Source organism: Mus musculus (genome assembly GCF_000001635.26).
Source record: "Mus musculus strain C57BL/6J chromosome 1 unlocalized genomic contig, GRCm38.p6 C57BL/6J MMCHR1_RANDOM_CTG2".
Lineage (NCBI taxonomy): Eukaryota > Metazoa > Chordata > Mammalia > Rodentia > Muridae > Mus > Mus musculus.
The window spans coordinates 166,172-185,918 of NT_166281.1; the positions used below are offsets into that span (position 1 = coordinate 166,172).

Below are 19,747 nucleotides of genomic sequence, written 5' to 3' on the forward strand. Positions count from 1 at the left end.
GATTGTAGTTCATTCCAAATATTGTCAAGTTGACAACCAGGAATAGCCACTACACCCACACAGGACAGAGCTTCTCTGTACTTCCTATGGAGACACCAACGGTAGAATTTGCAGCCAAGTACAGTTAGAACAGTAGGCTTGGCCCAGAGTGTCCCAGGGATGAGGACTGAGTGTGTGTGTGTGTGTATGTGTGTGTAGAGGCTTGGCCCAGAGTGTCTCAGGGATGGGGACTGAGTGTGCATTAATGCTTGTGTGTGTGTGTGTGTGTGTGTGTGTGTGTGAGTCTGCACAATAATCACAAGCATGCTTATGTGTCAGAAAATTACCCTACCCTGGAGAAACCTCTAAAGCAAGAAAAGTTATTACATCAGACAGATATGAATAAGGGCAAAGATTTCATTTGGAGTCACACATACTAGGACTACAGTAATGATGGTAAAACCTCACCTGGTATTTCACACCACATGAGAGCTCATTAGACTTATACGTTTAACACAGTTTTAAAGATGCATTTACCTAAAGTGATGATTTTGGTGAACTTTACCAAATATAATCATGCCACAGTGATCACACAGGCGAAGTCCTCTGCCCTCCTAAAATCCCCTTGTTCTTGGCAGAAAACCCCCTCTCAGATTCCAGCCCCAGAGAACCACAGATCATCGGTTACACAGCTAAGTTTGACCGGCGCAGAAATGCCATATAAATGAAGACATAAAGTGTACTTTTTTTGGTGTATGGCTTTGTTTGCATCCCTGTACTCTTGGGACCTGTTCCTGCAGGTCAGTAATTTGTACCTCTTCAGCAGAGGTCTGAGCCTGGAGCCCTGGACAGGCCCTCGTCCCTAGCCACCTTGTCTCTGCCTCTGTTTTGCCTGTTATTTCCAGGCTTCTGTTGGTTGCCTTTGTTTTATTTGCATCTTTACGCCTGTTTCTTTACCTTTCCACTTCAGGCTGGTTTTCTAACTTACAGAATGAGAATTAGCATTCCAGATAAGAGCAACAGTTGTGCAGAGTAAATGTAAGGCACCCATTCTTCAAAAATGATACTGTCCCCGACTGGCTATAGCCTCGGCTGTGATCCACTTCCGAATTCTGTGAGATGCCTCTTGTTCTCAAGACCATGGTGAAATTGCTGAAGCCCTGTGTTGCCTCGCTGTCAGTGTCACACCTTAGCAAGCGGCTCTGCCTGGATTCTCTGCACTTGCCTTTGGTTGGTTGGAGGTGTGTGGGCGGGGTTGGGGGCGGTCTCTTGCTCTAGCTACCTTCAGAAGCTTCAAAAACTTTATGAAGCCACACCCAACTTTTCCTACTCTGCTGCTCAATTATCAGGTCCCAGCTTCTCTGGTTCTGACTTACTAGGGTGCCAGGACAGTTCCAAGTCTGAGAGACTGCAGACAATCTAACTCTTCCTGGTCTTTCCAAGGCACCGCCCCCACTTAGGGTTAAGGGACCACTTCCTTCCTATCCTAACCAGCCAGCTGGCCTTAGACAGCTCTGAGCCCTTCACTGAAACAGACCCTTCCACCTTCTTTCCTTAGAAGGCAGCAGGCGTCCCAGGTTTCTGGGGACTTGGGCTGTCTTTGCTCCTCCCTTCTGGGGCAGAGACTGGGGGTGGAGGGCAGTGCTTTAGTGCAGTGTTGTCATAGTTAAGCAATTTCACTTTCCTTTTTCTCCTCTTAGGAGGCCCCTGAAGGAGTTCTCTCTGGGCTTCCCAGAGACTCAGAGGGGGTTCGGTCTACCCTGAACCCTGAACCCAGTTCAGGGTCCCTTGGAGTCTGTGTAGGGGATGGCAGGAGGCGACAATGAACTCAGCAGCAGGTAAGTCCCATTCTCTCTTGTCCCTTGTCTCTGCTAAGAACTACCTTTAAATATGTTACTAGGGCTGCCCAGGCTGGGTCCAAGGCCCACAGATATTTGAGACAGTGATGTCATAAGGAAAAGAAGAACTGGGTTTAGTTGGATTCCGAGGTAACAAGGGCCAGGTGGCAGCATTGAATCGCTGGAGACAAGGTGATTCTAGTTATTATAATGGACAGCGGAGACAAAAGAATGTTTATAATAACATACCCAGTAATGGTCAGCACAGGAGAGGTGAAATTTATAATGGCATGACTCGGTTGGACATTTTCTTTGGCAGAGGCAACTCTAAAGGCTTCCATTTGGCCTTTCCAACCATAATAGCCCTCACTCTACAGTTCAGGGAACCAATATGAGAATTCTGCCAATTTCTGAGTATATCTATCCCAATTATACATTCTGGAACTGGGGAAATCACCACAGGATGTGTCCGGGGACCTACTGAACCTACTGTGAGTCGGACATCAGTCAAAACTCCATTAATCACCTGCCCTCCATAAGCCCCTACTTTAACTGGAGGGCCACAATGTTTCTTGGGATCACCTGGGATCAGTGTCAACTCAGAACCAGTATCCAGCAGACCCCAAAAAGTCTGATTATTTCCTTTTCCCCAGTGTACAGTTACCCTTGTAAAAGGCTGTAGGTCCCTCTGGGGAAGAACTGGAGAAAGGGTAACAACAAAACCTTTGAGTGTCTTATCAAGATCCTTCCTCAGCGGAACCTGGCCACCCCTTCATTCAAGGGGTTCTGGATCTGCAAACTGTCTCAAGTCTGGAAATTGATTCACTGGCCGAGATTGCTGTTTACCACGATCTAATGTAGCCTTTCTTTCATTTGGCTGTTTACCACAATCTAATGTAGCCTTTCTTTCATTTGTTTGAGAATTTTTCTGCTTATACAGATCAAACAAATATGCAGTAGGCTTCCTATGTATTTCATTCCTGGGAACACCATGATTGGTTAGCCAGTACCAAAGGTCCAACCGAGTCATGCCATTATAAATTTCACCTCTCCTGTGGTGACCATTACTGGGTATGTTATTATAAACATTCTTTTGTCTACGCTGTCCATTATAATAACTAGAATCACCTTGTCTCCGGCGATTCAATGCTGCCACCTGGCCCTTGTTACCTCAGAATCCAACTAAACCCAGTGAATTTAATTCATCTAATTGAGCAGAAGCATCTCCAATGCTAAGATCTGGCACAAGGAAAAGGGAAAGAACAAAACCCTTCAAATGTGCTGGTGCCCCTCTCACCAATTTGCGTCTTATAGAGCTGGTGAAAGGCATATCTTCTGGACCTTCCCATTGTGGACAATTATGCTTTACACAATATATCCACTCTAGCATTGCAATTTCCCCAAGTCTTAAAATCCCTTCATCAACACTAAGCCACGGAATATCAGGCATCTCCAAGTCATTTCCAGTAGGCCATCTTTTGATAAACACCTCAGCCAACCATTCAAACAAACTTTTGACACCTTTTTTAACTATGCGAGCTTCCGTATTAAACCTAGAATCTTTACTCAGAGGACCCATGTCAATAAACTCAGCCTGCTCTAGTTTTATGTTCCTTCCACCCTTATCCCACACCCTTAAAATCCATTCCCACACATATTCACCAGGTTTCTGCTTGAATGAATTAGCAAACTCATTAAGCTCCTTAGTAGTGTAGCGAATTTCCTCATGGACTACACTTTCTACCTCCCCTCTAGGAGCCTGTTTTGCTTTTAGTCTCGTTACAGGTCTAGAAGAAACTATTGGTGGGCCTTGAGAAACATCAGTAGTGAAAGTCATTGCTGGTTTATCAGACTCTACAAAATTAATTTCCTCATGTGGGGAAGGCATTATTTCAAGGGGTGGGGCTGAGGGTACTACTTCCTCAGGTGGGGAAAACCCTTGAGAATCTGAAGATTCAAAATTCTCAGCTTCAACGTGGTCTTCCCACACATCCCCGTCCCATGTTGTAGGATCCCATTCTTTGCCAATTAGAGCCCTTACTTTAACTGTCAACACACTCTGAGGCTGAGATGAAAGGCATAGCCCAGATTAAAGGTGTGTTCCACCACACCTTTAATCCCAGATGAAAGGCATAGCCCAGATTAAAGGTGTATTCCACCACACCTTTAATCCCAGATGAAAGGCATAGCCCAGATTAAAGGTGTGTTCCTTAAACTCAGAGATTCTATCTTCTGGAATCCATAGCCACTATGGCTCCAGATCTTCAAACCAAGATCCAGATAAGGATCTCCAAGACTCCAGATAAGGGTCACTGGTGAGCCTTCCAATTCCGGATTGTAGTTCATTCCAAATATTGTCAAGTTGACAACCAGGAATAGCCACTACAGCAGCCTTCTCTGCAGTAGGCTAGCTGTCAGAGAGTTCTATGGTCGCCCTAACTCCACACTCCCCTTCATTTCCTTGCTTCTGTCCCAGAGCTTGTCTGGTGCTGTGTGGACTTCCTGTGAGCTCCTGTAGGAGTGGCTGGTTCATTGTGACTTCTGACCTCTCTTCTCTTTCTAACGCTCACTCTAAAGGACAGCTCTGTCCAAGAAAGATCATTAAGAGTAAGTTCAAACCTGATCCTCTCAATTGCTGATCTCCCAACTCTTGTGGTTGAAGACAGCTCTGGCCTGAGCCCACAAGTCCTACTTAGGTCAGGTCCCCATAGTTTCCTAGCTCAGAGGGAGGAAGTGAAAGATGAGCAGGTGGGGAGTGGGTGATGCTCTTAACCATTTCTGTTCCTGTTGGTTACTGAGCTGGTTAGAAATGGATGCAAATTCTCTCTGTCTCTGTCTCTGTCTCTCTCTCTCTCACTCTCTCTCTCTCTCTCTCTCTCTCTCTCTCTCTCTCTCTCTCTCTCTCTCTCACACACACACACACACGATAGGAGAGATGGCCCAGGTTTAAGCACTCGTATTGCCCTAGTAGTGGGCATGGGTTGGTCCCCAGCACCTATCCTAGGGCTTCCAACTGCCTCTCATGCCAACTCCAGATCAGACAGCCTTTTCTGCCTTCCATGGACACTGTACTTGCGTGCAGGAAGCACACTGAGACAGACTCATACATACATAATTCAAAATAAAAATAGAAAAGATGAGAGGAAGGTGTGATGCCCCCAACAGGGTCTCAGTCAGGGCTACTTCTGCTCCTGCAGATGTCCTAAGAAAGCACCATTTCTCCTGTGACATTTGGTCAAGTCCACTAGTGATACCAACAGTGTGCTGTGTCTTTTGGGAATAAATAGGGTGGTTAATCACTGGCTCAGTGCCTTTCATATAAGCAGGTGGAGGTATCTGTCTCTGAGTGTTTGCAGTTTCTGTCTTTGAAGACATTTTTGTTGTGGTTATCAATCTGACAGGCGTAGGGATGGCTGCATTAATCTTTGCTACCCTTGCACTGTCTGTGGAATTCATAGCTTGTGTCTGTCTTACCTTCGCTAGCCTGAGTAGAGATTTAATAATGTATTGATCTTTCCAAAGGATGTGAGCATAATGCCCACTTCTTTTAATTCTATGGATTTCTACTTTAATTTCATTGAATCTTTGTCTTCATTGGGATGAAATCATTCCTCATAAGATTGTTCATTTATGCCTCTCTTAGCTTCCGACACATACAAAGCTGTATGTTTCCCATTAGCCACTGACTTTGCTGTGTCTCAGATTTAATAATTTTTAGACTTCAGTGCTTTTTTAGTGTAGGAGAAAGGGTCACACTTTTGCTTGTCTTACCCCATTTTAAAAAAATTAAATTCATTTATTTATTGTATGTGTGCAGGTGCCACAATGTGTCTTTTGAGATCAGAGGACAACTTTGGGGAGTTGGTTCTCTCCTACTACCGTGTAGTTAGTTCTTAGGGGAGCAAGCTCATGTCCGCAGACTTGGTGGCAAGGCCTGTATCAGCTGAGCCATCCTCCCAGACCCTCTTTTATTTACATTAGTTACAGTTTTTAAACGTACTCTGTTTTATAATTGTGCTATTATTAAATTATCCACATTTTGACTCTTTATGGACACAGAGAAATACCTACCATGTTTGTAAATATTTTAATTTTACACTTTTTTTTTGGCTTTCCTTTCTTTTTATGCCCTTTTGGTTTTAGTAAAACATTTTATGATTCTTTCTTCCTTCCTTTCTTTCTCTCTCTCTCTCTTTCTTTCTTTTTTTCTTTCTTTCTTTCTTTCTTTCTTTCTTTCTTTCTTTCTTTCTTTCTTTCTTTCTTTCTTGAATTCCTTTACCTATTTTTTTGTTGTCTCATTTTGTTTTTCTTTTTTGCAGTACTGGGGATCAATTCTGGGGATTCTCTTGAGAATGACTTTTGGAGAAACTTTCATATCTTGTCTCTGTTTTTTCTAAACAGTGTGTGAGCATGTTCGCTGCTTATTACTTCGTGGCATTTGTAGTTTAGTTGTGACACCGTGGCACTTTTGTATTTCTGACTAATTTGCTGCATTTTCTAGTTGGATCAGTGCATCATGCATCACATGTGAAACTGCAGTATTTGAATTTACCGTCTGTGAAATAATTTAGTTCCAACTCAGATTTTATGGAGAGTTCATTTCAGATTCCACATGAAACCAGGGTGTAGTGGTGTGTTTTTTTAACTCCAGAATTAGGGAAATATAGACAGTTGGATCCCCGGAGATGACTGGCCAGCTAATCTGGCTGAACTAATGATATCCGGGTTCAGTGAGAGACCCCATCTCAAAACATAAGGTGGAGAGCAACTGGACTCCTTGCCCAGGCATATGCCAGGCACATACACACGAGCAAGCACATATACATAGACAGCCTCCTTAAGTTTAAAATAAAAATTATTGTATATTTTTATATGTTACTACATATAAATTTTAGGTTCTTTAAAAAAAAAAGACCCTCTCAAGATTTTTTTGGTAACAGATAACTTTGATATTCTTTGTGTTTGTTTGTTGTGTAGTCCTGACTAGTCTGGAACTTGCTATATAGACCAGGCTGGCCTTGAATTCATGGAGATCCTCCTGCCTCCTGCCTCTGCCTCCGAAGAGCTGTGATTAAAGGTGTGCATAACCACACCTCTTTTAAAAGAATTATGGAGAACCCCAAAAGCTATCTCTTTGTTCTAAATTTAATGAGATTTACCATTAATTATAAGTTACAGCTTCAGGCATTTAGAATATTTATCCATTAAAAGTAGTACCAAAGAGTTCATCATTATCACAAGTGTGCATCCTAATGAAAAATAACAAGATTTTCTAAAATAAAATTAAAGGGGAAGATACAATCTTGCTTTACCTTCTCACAAATGTCCTTACTTTCCTGCTTGGTCAAAGTCACAGATGCCCTGTTTATCCCTGAGTTCAGTCTGCTGCGATGCCACAGCCAACGGGCACCTGTGAATATCACCCAACATTTTTGGGCAGAGGAAAGAGAAAAGGGGCAGATGGTATTTCAGGATTGTTCTGAGAATAGTTTGTTCTTGTTGGCATCTGAAAGAGTCTTGAGCAGGGGTCGTCAGGCTATACCCTGAGAGGCACCATTCTCAATTGCTTAGCATGTAGGTATTGGCATTTTAAGTGCTTAAAAAAAAAAAAAGACACATCTTCAGTGGCAGCAGGAGGGGATGTGCTGATGTGGATGGGAGAAATCTCACCAGACTCCATTCCTAGATGAAGAGCCATAGCTATTAATGGCTGTTAACAAAGAGAAAATCAACCAGTATTCTCCAGGAATGAACCCTCTGTTAGGTTATCCAGTGCTTAGTGGTCAGCCCTAAACACACATGCATAGGAGTGCAGGTTGTATGTATGTGTGTGTGTGTGTGTGCGCACACGCGCGTGTGTGTGTGTTATGTATATATGTGTGTGTTTATATATAAAACAATAATTAGAGATGGTTTTGAGATTAAGTGAGAAAGGAAGGCATGAGGGAATTGAAAAGAAAAGGGAGCAGGAGAAATGATGTAAACACAGTATTCATGTATGAAAATTTAAAAATATATGTAAACATTTAAAATAAACAAAAGGAAAACATGTGCCCCAATTTATTTGATTTAGTTTTCTTGTTAATTATTTAGGTTAGCGTGAAAATGATGGGTCTCAGCATGGCATCTTCATACTTACATACCCTATTTTTGCTCATTCCCTTCCCCTCTTGCAGGAGTTGGTTCTCTTCTACTGTGTAGGTCCCAGGATTGAACTCAGGGCATTAAACTATAAGGGGAGGACATTTATCCATGGAATCTTCTCACCAGCTCTCCTTCCCCCCTTTTTTGTTTTAGAAATTGATTTATTTCTTTATTATTTGAGACAAGGTTTCACTGTATAGCCCAGGCAAACCTTGAAGTCACTAGATAAGGGCCAACAGGGTGCCTCAGTGGATAAAGGTCCTGACCAAGCACTGAGACCTGAGTTTGATGCCCAGAACCCATACAAGAGTGAAAACAGAGAACCAACTCCTCAAAGTTGTCCTCTGATGTCTAAATATGCAGATATTGTAACAATACTAACACTAGGTAAAGTGAAAAAGAGGAAGACCCTATGTCCGCCATGAAGGTAGGATGCTGTGACGACAGGCATTGGACCATGCCCAGATGATTTCTCACTTCTGTCATATGAACATACGTCATAATTGGATTCCATTTGCCACCCAGAATGGAATCAATTACACAAACACTCCTATGTGTCATTGGGCTTCTTGGGCCTTTCGTTCTCAGAGGATCTTCTCCCTAAACACTGTCTCTGGACAGAGAGAACTGGCCACCTGAGATGTCAGGCATTGTAGCAGCAGTGTAGTTAATAAGTACGAGACTTCATTACTGCAAGAGATAGGGAACCAGGAAGAGAGAAGAAAGCATGTGGAACCATGGATGAACCACACATGAGCCACACATGTCTCAGTCCTGGGTCAACTGCGTTGCCTTTACAAATGAGCTGGAAGAAGAGGTTCTGCTTTTTAATTTTAATGTCATTTCCATTTACCCTGAGGTCTATAGATTGTGTTCCAGTTTCATTTCTTTTTTTTTTTTTTTTTGGTTTTTCGAGACAGGGTTTCTCTGTATAGCCCTGGATGTTCTGAACTCACTTTGTAGACCAGGCTGGCCTCGAAATCAGAAATCTGCCTGCCTCTACCTCCTGAGTGCTGGGATTAAAAGGTGTGTGCCACCACGCCCAGCCCAGTCTCATTTCTGTTGCTATGATAGCATACACTGACACAAAGCAACTTAGGGGAGAAAGAACAGGTCCAGGTTACAGGCCATCATTGCAGGAATGTCTAGGTGGGAACTTGAAGCAGTTGGTCATGTCCACAGTCAAGAGCAGAGAGCAATGAGTACAAGCGTGCCTGTCAGTGTTCAACTTGCTCCCTACACTTAATGCCACCAAGCCATTTCCTTTTACCTAGGGATTGGCGCTACCCACAGTGCACTGGATCTTTCCATATCAACTAGCATAATGCGGACAACCCTGGACAGAAATACCCAGAGATTACCCTAATCTAGACAATCCTTTATTAAGACTCATACAATCCAAGATGATTATAGATTGTGTCAGGTTGACAATTGAAACTAATCCCAGTACTGGACATGATGGAACATAATTTAAATCTGAGCACTCAGGCAGCAGAGGCAGGTGAAATTTATGTGTGAGGATAGCCTTGTCTACATAGTAACTTTTAGGCAAGCCAGACTTACAGATGATAACCCTGTACCGAGCAAATCAAACTCAAAGCACCAGAACTTGATCACTAAATGAGATGTTTAAAATTTTAATTTTATATTAGCAGACCAATCTTCATGTCAGTAATTATCCAGCCATTGGTAGCATCTTGTAAACCAGTATCTACTTCTGCATGGAATCTGTCCCCTAGGACAATCCCAGAGGACCAGAATGAAGAGGAGTCAGATGACTATCAGCTCATGTTCAAGCACTTCAAAGAAAACAAGGTGGAGATTGCAAGTGCCATCACCAAGCCGTTTCCTTTCCTCATGAGCCTTCGAGACCGAGACTTCATCTCGGAGCAGAAGTTTCAGGTGAGTGTGGAGAGTGAACTCAGTCCTGACAGCAAGCCTGCCCTTTGCTGTATCATGCTGTACTTCTGGGTGCAGCCAACAGGCTGAAGCACCTCCAGGGATGAAGGGACATCACCTTTGTAAGTCAGAAGATAACTGGAGGGATAGACATCACAGGAACCATTTACATTCACCTCTGCAGTACCTGAGGCTGAGGCACATGGTGACAGCGACGAATAGCAAGCAGGAATGCTCCGAAGTGCAGAGCATCCCAGGGTCACTTGTGTAATGTAACAACAGATACTAGGATGCAAGTAGACACACCTAAGCTGGGCTGCCTTCCAAAGCCTACTTACTCCAAATCCCAGAGCCAGAGGCAGTTGGGTCATGTGAGGACAGAACTTGGGGAGTCCTGTTTGCTTCTCTATCTTCAAGTTGTTCCTGATTCTTCAGGCAACTCTGAAGCCCTAGAATGAGAGGTACAGGTCAGTGGTGGTATCTGCGGTGATAACAAAGACCTTTTCTTCTTTATGCATTCTCTTTGCCCTGTGGCTAGGATGCTATGCTCACTTGGTTTCCTCAAGCTCTTCAGACCAGCTCAGTCCTTGGGGAGTTAATTGTCTGGACCCCAAGGCTGCCACTCATGGTCTGTTAGGGCCTGGCTTTTACAGACATATCATTTAATTATTCATCAAACCCTCTCTTCCCTGTCTACTATTTGTCAGCATCAGAGCTTCTTTCAGATGAGCTAGGGTCTGTTAGTACAGAGGACATGTAAGATGTCACCTCGGTATTTGCAAAACTCAGACATTTTACAAAAAAGAGAAATGGTGTTTGAACCAATGTAGGCCTCATATAACCCATAAATCCATCATGACACAATTCTGCATTCACTATTTTAAGGAATATCAAGAAACATGTAAGAACCTGGTCCCAGTGGAGAGAGTCGTGTACGACGTCCTCAGCAATGTACAGAAGAAGTTTAGCTGGGATCTTCTGAAAGTGATATTCAGCAAAACACATCTGAAGGCCTACCCCGACTTAAAGGAGACTCTAAAACACTTCTTCCTAAATGGTAACTATAGCTCTCACCTGCTTCAGGGAAGGAAAGACAATTTCATTCTTTTTTTTTTTTTTTTTTTTTCGAGACAGCGTTTCTCTGTGTAGTCCTGGCTGTCCTGGAGCTCACTTTGTAGACCAGGCTGGCCTCAAACTCAGAAATCTGCCTGCCTCTGCCTCCCGAGTGCTGGGATTAAAGGCGTGCGCCACCACGCCCGGCTCATCCATTCATTCATTTTTTCATTGATAGTTGACATATAATTTAATGAGAGACTATGTCATGCCAAGCACAGGGGGAATATAGGAAACACATATGGCTCATGTCGTCAGGAGCTTACACATAGGCCAAGTAACACAGAGATAACTGCTCAGCCGGAACCTGATTTTCATGCTATGAAACACAGTATGAAGGATGAGTTTCTTTAGACAGGAGCCAGCTCTGTCTGAGGCTTGCAGACTTAAGCAATGGTAAAAATGCAGAATTTGTCATTCAGCAGAGTAACTACTCTACTACTTCAGTTTTCTTCTTTGAAGAGTAGAGAAATCACAAGGGGAGCCCAGGTTGGGCCCAGACACTCGAGAGAGAATCATGTGTCAACCGAGAGTGTGAAAACAAAGTGGACTTTTAGAACCAAGGTGCTGGCATGTTGTCGAAAGAACATAAAATCAGCAGGTCTCAGGTAGAGAACAGCCTCTGTTGTTCCCACTGGCTCCCTGTAGCTTCAGCTTTCTGGCTCCCCTACCTCTAGAGGACTCTCCCTTGCAGAAGGCACAGTCCATCAGTTCTGGTGTAGACTGTTGCTGCAGAACTTGGGTGTGGTTCCTGTTCCTTTTGCTTGGGCATTTTGAAATGCAGCTCTGAGGGCCAAGAGCTGGGGTTTCACTCCTCACTTGCCACCTGAGGGTCACTGGCAGCCAAGTCACTTCCTGTGTTGCCAGCAGGATGCACTTTTTCAGTTTCTCCTCACTTGTCCTGCCTGGGGAAGCTTCCTCTTCAGGGCTGTGCTTCTCTGTAACCAGAATAACTTCTCTGACTCAGTTTGAGCAGAGTCTCTCTATTTCTCTCTCCATCCCTCTATTTCTTCTTCTTTCTTTCATCCTTGATTTATAGTAGCTTTCCCCCTTCCCTCTCTATCCCCCTTCCCTCCCCTTCCCTCTCTCTCCCTCCCCTCTTCCTCCTTTTTCTTCTCTTCCCTCCTTCCTTCTCTTTTCTCTCCTTTTCCCTTCCTCCTTCTCTTTCCTCTTCATCCCTCTTTTCCCTCTCTCTCTCCTTTTTCCCTCCCACCTTCCCCTCTCCTTTCCTCCCTTCCCTTTTCCTTCTTCCCTCTCCCCTCCTTCCCTTTCTTCTCTCTCCCTCCCTCCCTAACCTTCCTTCCCTCTCTCTTCCTTCTTCCTCCCTTCCCCCTACCTCCCTCTCCACCTTCCCCTTCCTCTCCCCTCACTCCCTCCCTCCTTCTCCCTTCCTCCCTCCCTCCTTCGCCCCTCCCTCCCTCCTTCTCCCATCCCTCCCTCCCTCCTGTCTCTCTAAGCCTTCTCTTCCCCTTCGGAAGCCCCCTGCCTTTCCTCTCATAGCTGTGTCACTTATAAACATCTGCCTTTACTAATTGGCTTTCACACGCCTCTGATCATTTTGAAGAGCTATAAACCATGATATAAGCATTCCCACTGCCTGTCTGTCTCCAACCTTCCCGGGTACCAGAAGGGTTAGTAGGCTGCACAGAAACACTAGAGTCTGGTGTGCACCTGGATATGTAACTGAGATGCAGTTCGGGTTACAACTGAAATCCCTAATAGCTTTCTTTCCCTTCTCCCTGTTCATGTCTACTTCATGTTACTTGGTCCTCAGAGAAACAGCAGCCAAGAGCTGAGTTTCAGCACCCACTCAAGCCTTGAGAAAGCCAGTTATACCTTCACAAAATCTTGATTTTTACATTGAATGGTTATTCAAAAAGTTTCTGCAAATCATGTCATTTATCTCCACAAGCTTGCCAATTTAGAAGGACAAACTCTGTTGTTCCACAGTGCTTTATGCCGTAGAGGAAGAGCACTGGGGACCAAAGATGAGAAGAAAGTAATAAGGGTGAGCAGAAAGAGACAGAGCAAGGCTCTGGGTGAGGGGGGCGAGCATCTCAGATGAGGTGAAGTAACTCACCTGTGTGCTGGGTGCTAGAACCCAGAGAGAGTGCTTGGAAGTCTCTGCTTCATAACTGTCTGATTTGGTCATTGTCTTGCCTCTCCTCAGTTTCTGACAGTCACAGGACTCATCAGAGGATAAATGGAAGAAATGTTGAAGAGAGGCCCAGACTGCCATCAGTTGTTAGGGAAGCTGATTTTCTTTTTAGAACACAAAATAACTCACTGATACTATTTTCCTGCCTTAATCCTTCTCTAATGACCATTTCTAACACACACACACACACACACACACACACACACGTGTGGGAAAGCATATAGCTATCCATATATCTACCAATCTATCCAACTATATATACCCATCCACTTACTCACCCACATACCAATACAAACATCTAGCTATCCATATACCTGCCAGTCTATGCTATTCATCTATCTATGTATCTATCTATGTGTCTATCTATGTATCTATCTATGTATCTATCTATCTATGTATCTATCTATGTATCTATCTATCTATGTATCTATCTATCTATGTATCTATGTATCTATCTATCTATCTATCTAATCTTTCATCGATCCACGCATTCACCCAACTATCCATCAATCTAAACACCCATTCACTTCACTCCTCCTGATCCTCCCCATAGATGGATAGATGATGTTCAATATTTGAATTTTCTCAGGAGACACAAGCAGTATAGAAGCTTCACGTCAGGGTGTTTGAGATCTGTCTTGAGTGTAGACCATACACCAAGAGAAGGAAGCTGAGAACTCTAGATGCAGCCAAGGATATTGAGTTATGAGTGACAGTGTTTCACCTAACTAGACATGGAGTCCTAATGTCAGCATTTGGGGTACACTACCAAAGAGCACTGGTCCCCTTCAGCCACTTTTCCATGGTTGGGACAGGAGTGTGGACATGATGAATAAAATGGAAGCTGAGCCTGGGAAAGACTTCTGAGGAGAACCTGGGAAGGGGGTGTCCTCTTTATCCACAGTGAACAGAGACATCTATGATAGGAAAGGATGATGAGCAGAACACACAGAAAGGGAGAAGAGGAGACATTTAGATTCAACTTCGTGGGAAAACCAGGAACAGCAAGCTTACCAAAGAGACCGGACTGAGCTGGGGAAATGAGTGCTATGTGGGAAAGGGCTAGGCTCATTTACACCACGAGGTGCAGAGTAGAATATGTGGAGAAGATTACATAAAACAGAGATGCTAATAGACAGTGTAAACACTCATGAGCCCTACACACAGAGAAAAAAAGTGAAGAAGAGGGAATTAAAAATCAGTAGGAAGCCAGTTAAATGACACTTGCTGCCAAGCCTGTTGGCCTAAGTCTGCTCCCTGGGACTCACATTTATACAGGAGAGGGCTGATTCCTGTAAGTTTTCTTCTGACCTCTACATGTGTGTCATGGTATGTGAGAAACTCTCCCACCCCAAAATGAATATATCAACAAGCAGCAGCAACAACAACAGTAAAAATAACAATAAGTTGAGAGCAAATCTTATCTTCTGGGAAGGGAGGAAACAGTTTGAGACTTTGGAGGGAAGGAGCTAGGAGCTGAAAGCAATTACTGGCCCAAGGCGATTACATCAGCTGTGGGTTTTCAGACTGTGGTGCCCCCAACTCTCAAAGTGGCATTGGAAAACATGCAGGGACAATCAGTCTCTCCCAGTCATTCTTATCTGTTCCCATCTGTAAGTTAATGATCCCCAAACATGAACTTCATACCTGTCAGCTTCCTCATCTGCAGGCCTGGCTATCTTCCTTCACCTCCTCCACAGACTTCTCTATCTGGATGCTTCAAAAACTTCATTATGAGGCACTGGCACAATTCCATATTATATCTGAGTTGACAGAGGACCTGTCTCCTCTGCTGGTATCTCTGTTTCAGCCCGGGACACTATTTCTCCATTCTGAAGCAGGGTTGATACCGACTGCTCCTCCCTAATGTAAAACCATCTTCTACTTACTACATCTGTCCATTTTTTTTTCCAACAGAAAAGGCAAATCAGATCTCCCTAATTCCAATTTATTTTATTTTATGTATATGACCATTTTGCTTGCAAGTATAAATATATACACCACATGCTTTCCTGGCATCCAAAGAAGTCCCAGTAGAGTGTCACAGTTTTGGGAACCCAAACTGCAGAGCATTGTGAGCTGCCACGTGGTCCTGGGAATTGACTCTGGATCCCCTGGAAGAGCAAAAAGTGCTCTTAACTGCGGAGCCATCTTTTCAGTCCCACAAATCAGATCTCTTATTTCATCTTAAGACTAAACAAACAGCCCTTGATCTCAAATGCCTTTTCTCATTTCATCTTTCCCCATCAAACGTACTCTCTAGAACTCAACCAGACACTCAGGGAAATGCAGTTGGCATAGTTTCCTCTCTCCATGAGTTCAGCAACTTCCTGGTGTCAGCAGCATTGGCTCCTTTCCTCCCTGAATACTGCAACTTCCTGTCTGCCTCTCTTGTCCTAGAGATCAGTGTATGAAACTTTCTTAGTTATTTTGGTTTCTTGGTTCTTCTTTGATCTATTGCCTGTTGTGGGAAATAGGGAGAAATACTTGTGATTGTTGCTTCGAACAACCTAATGCTTATGGGTAGAATAGGTGGGTCCTTTATTCATGTCAAAGTGTTGGTTACTGGAGAAGTACTGTGTCTTGGTCTTCTGACTATTTGTGATACACAGTCAATGTTGTCATTTGGATTCCTTGTACTCCTGATTTTCTTTATATGAGTACACTGTAGCTGTCTTCAGACACACACCAGTAGAGTGTGCATCAGATCCCATTACAGATGGTTGTGATCCACCATGTGGTTGCTGGGAATTGAACTCAGGACCTATGTGAGAGCAGTCAGTGCTCTTAACCTCTGAGTCATCTCTCCAGTCCCCTGATTTTCTTATATTCCCTGAACTTCCTGGTTCCACTTGAGCACACTGAGGTATTATCTGGTCCCTCTGCAGGGTTGATTGACTTCTTGTTTCTCTTCAGCATCCAAAACTAATGATGAACAAGCAGAGGAGATGCTTAGCCTCCCACAATGCAATGGAGGAGGTGAGTCTTCATTTGTGAGTCTGCTAGAGAGAAAGAACCCACCCCTTTTCCCATTTGACCCTGTTCTTTACATACTCAGGCGAAGTCATAGAGGCAGAACCAAGGATCAAAATAATGGGGAATGAGATGTGTAATGAAGGAACAGATGGGTGGTCAATCCTTTGGTGACAGAGAAGAAGCCTTATCAGGCTCCTCTTCAGAATCTCAAAACATGGCCATTCAATGCAGGAGACACTAAGCCCCCTTATAACTTTCTGTTTGTCAGAGGCCACTCTCCTGCGGCCATTTTCCTTGGCCATTCTGAGTCAACTGAGTAATTGTTTCCTACAGAGGGAAGTAGTTCTTGTGAACAAACGCGTGATGAACAAGAGCCCCAGGATGACCTGCCCTCATCCCTGAGACAAGAAGCAGGTGAGTGAGGGGAGCACGGTGTGGTCTGCAGGGTTGTGGAGGCTGAATTTTGAGCTGGGGTTTCCTGCTGTGTTTGCTCTGTATGCACATCACCATGAAGAGAGGGTCATGCACTGGCTGTTCTTTTATTTGCCTATGGCATTCTGGGTAATTTCAGGGTGGTAAAAAGTCTTGAGAACATCATGAAAGAATATAATTTATTAGGTGCTCACAGGTCACTTTTTTAGGAATCTGCTGGGTGGGAGAACACTCATTGCTTTTGTCTTTTCACAGTCACTAAGGTCGTAATATATTGAAACTATAGGACAATTTCGTGTTCTAATTTCTTGATCTCCATGGAAACCAAGTAATGTTGATTAATCATTTTTTTCTTATCTTTTTTCCAAGAACCTGTCAAAATTCTTAAAGGGAACTATTGTATCATTTGTCTGATACAATTCAATAAAATCCAAAACTATTTGACCCATATACTTCATGTAATCTGGACCATATACTTTCTATGCATTCTTTGACACATATGTCATCCCTTCATTCCTAAAACTCTTAAGACTTAGTCAGGGGAAATTGTTACAAATTTAAGGCTCTAGGTACATAGAAGTGAGTAAGATGCTGGCATGTTTCAGAACTTGAAAAGGACAAGGAGATCAGAGATCAAGTTTCCAGATGATTCAACATGGGCTCCATGTTCTCTGAGACAGATGGTTAGGTTCTTGTGGTCTGAACCCAACATGGACGTTCAAGGGTCTTCTGACACTTAAGGGAGCCTGCAAGGGCCCATTGTAAAGAAGTTTCCTTACCAAATAGGAATGCTTAGGAAGAGAAGAAGAAGAAGAAAAAAAATATCTCAGAGAATTAGAAAGCATGTGAATGTAGAATATAGTATTACATAAGAGTGGGGAGCCCCAGAAGAACAGAGCTAGGAAATATTAACACAGAGGCCATGTAAAATGTAGTATGTACTACAGAGGTAAAGGTGGATGATGAAGAAGACAGCAGATTCCAGGGAGAGAAAATCTAATGCTAGCGAGAGGTGCAAAGACCTTCCCAAGTACCATTTTTAACTGGTACTAACCAAGTTATTTTAAACTAATGAAAAACTATGCTTGTGAGTCCAATTCTCTCAGAATTGTAGAGGATATGTGCAAGAATTGAACTGAGCCAATTGGTGGATCTTCATAAGTGGCTATGTTTGTGTGGGGGGGCTGCTGGTTGATTTCTAGTAGGCAAGTAGAATGTGGCTGTTCCTGATTGGTGACTGTCCAGAAGTATGACTATACAAATCATCAGTTGGCTTGTAGAAGTTCATTGCTGGATGATTAATCATTAAACTTAATGATTAATTAGGATTATTCTGGTTGCTGCTTCTTTATGGAATCATAGAATAATGTATTTCCTTAGTAGTATAGGAACTTTTAAAGATTTGTTTTTAATTCTGTGTATGTATGTGTGTCTAAGTGTGGTTTGTGCATGTGCATATGAGGAAATCCTAGAGGCCAGGAGAGGATGTTGTAACCAGAGTAGAGTTGCAGGTGGTTGTGATCCATCTGATACTGGTGCTGGGAACCAAACTAAGGTCCTCTGGAAGATCAATGGAAGATCTACACTAAGCCATCTCCCCAGCTCCAGTAAAGGAACTTTCCATTTTTGGTTTCTCTTTTGGGAAGTACATCATTTGAAGCTTACAAGAGAGACAATTAAGTAGTGTCTGTATTGAAATGTCTTTTCTGTTAGAGGACACTGAATCCAAACTCCTAATCCTACTTCACTAAGTAAGGGTTATCAATCAATGGTTTGAGAGAATTGTGTCTGTGGATAGGGAGAGAAAAGGGAAGTTATAGTATTTTAATAAATTACTGGTGTAATATAATGCTATACAATGGGTTTTGATAGTATTCTTTTCCCATCACCAACTCATCCCAGATCCTCTCCAAATTCTGTCTCTTGCCTGTATTTGTGTGTCTCTTGCTCTCTCTTAAAAAATCAAAACAAACCGAAAGAACAAAAAAAAAAATACTCAAACAAGAGAAGCCTCCACCCCCCAAAGTTTGTGTGATCAACTACTCCTGAGTGTAGAGCCCACCCTGGATGGGGTTGACATACCCAGTGGTGCTCTAGAGCTTGACACCCTGTATTAGTCAGGGTTCTCTAGAGTCACAGAACTTATGGATAGTCTCTAGATAATAAAGGAATTTATTGATGACTTACAGTCGGCAGCTCAATTCCCAACAATCGTTCAGTCACAGCTGTGAATGGAAGTCCAAGGATCTAGCAGTTACTCAGTCTCACGCAGCAAGCAGGCGAAGGAGCAGGAGCAAGAGCTAGACTCCCTTCTTCCAATGTCCTTATATTGTCTCCAGCAGAAGGTGTAGCCCAGATTAAAGGTGTGTTCCACCACACCTTTAATCCCAGATGAAAGGCGTAGCCCAGATTAAAGGTGTGTTCCTTAAACTCGGAGATTCAATCTTCTGGAATCCATAGCCAATATGGCTCAAGATCTTCAAACCAAGATCCAGATAAGGATCTCCAAGCCTCCAGATAAGGGTCACTGGTGAGCCTTCCAATTCCGGATTGTAGTTCATTCCAAATATTGTCAAGTTGACAACCAGGAATAGCCACTACAATCCACCCCTTGTCAACTTGACACAAATAATATCTCATGTTCACATGAAACAATAACAAGGTTGTAAATACGCCTAACATGATATAACTATCCCTCGTACAATCGCAAACGCATTAGTAAATTTACAATGGGCATTCATATTACTTTATAATCCTCGTTTCTGCAACTGGTTACGTGGCCTTAATTGGTATTTATAACTACCTTCCTCTACTACCCATTCTGTATTTCCTTCTCCTTCAGCCAGCACCTCAGCAGGTCTTGGCTCTTTTCCTGGAGGATTGACCCATACCTTCATTCCTGATGGATCTGCGTTCTTTGTCATCCTGCTTGGATTAGGCTGTTGTAGTTTCCCATTGACCTTAATCACAGGACATGGTAGTACTAAGAGACGCCCTAAGGGATCTCCTACACTCCAGACATAATCTTGCTTACCACCATTGTGAAGAGGTAATCCAATTTCTCCATGGTAATCTGGATCTATCACCCCTCCTAACACTGTTATTCCTTTTTTAGCCTGTTGGTTTAAGGGCATTAGAAGCCCAAAATGACCAGGGGGAAGTCTGTGCTTCCAGTTCAATGGAATGTTTGTTGTAGCTCCTGGTAGGA

The 19,747-nt window shown here is 43.3% G+C and overlaps 1 protein-coding gene across 16 annotated transcripts in view; it reads left to right on the forward strand.

The window, feature by feature from the left end:
* Positions 1-19,747, forward strand: part of LOC100041057 (nuclear body protein SP140-like) — a 49,315-nt gene that overhangs the window by 13,558 nt on the left and 16,010 nt on the right. For 5 of the 16 annotated variants that reach the window (XM_030251629.1, XM_030251630.1, XM_006535864.4 and 2 more), the window contains exons 1-4: positions 9,017-9,863; positions 10,746-10,917; positions 16,048-16,110; positions 16,441-16,521. In XM_030251629.1, coding sequence (XP_030107489.1) covers positions 9,627-9,863; positions 10,746-10,917; positions 16,048-16,110; positions 16,441-16,521 — 553 coding nt within the window. In that variant the 5' untranslated portion in view covers positions 9,017-9,626. Of the gene's footprint in view, positions 1-143; positions 780-949; positions 1,557-1,679; positions 1,818-9,016; positions 9,864-10,745; positions 10,918-16,047; positions 16,111-16,440; positions 16,522-19,747 lie in introns of those variants that run through there. The other 11 variants (XM_011249814.1, XM_030251628.1, XM_017318891.1 and 8 more) reach the window with 8 other exon arrangements.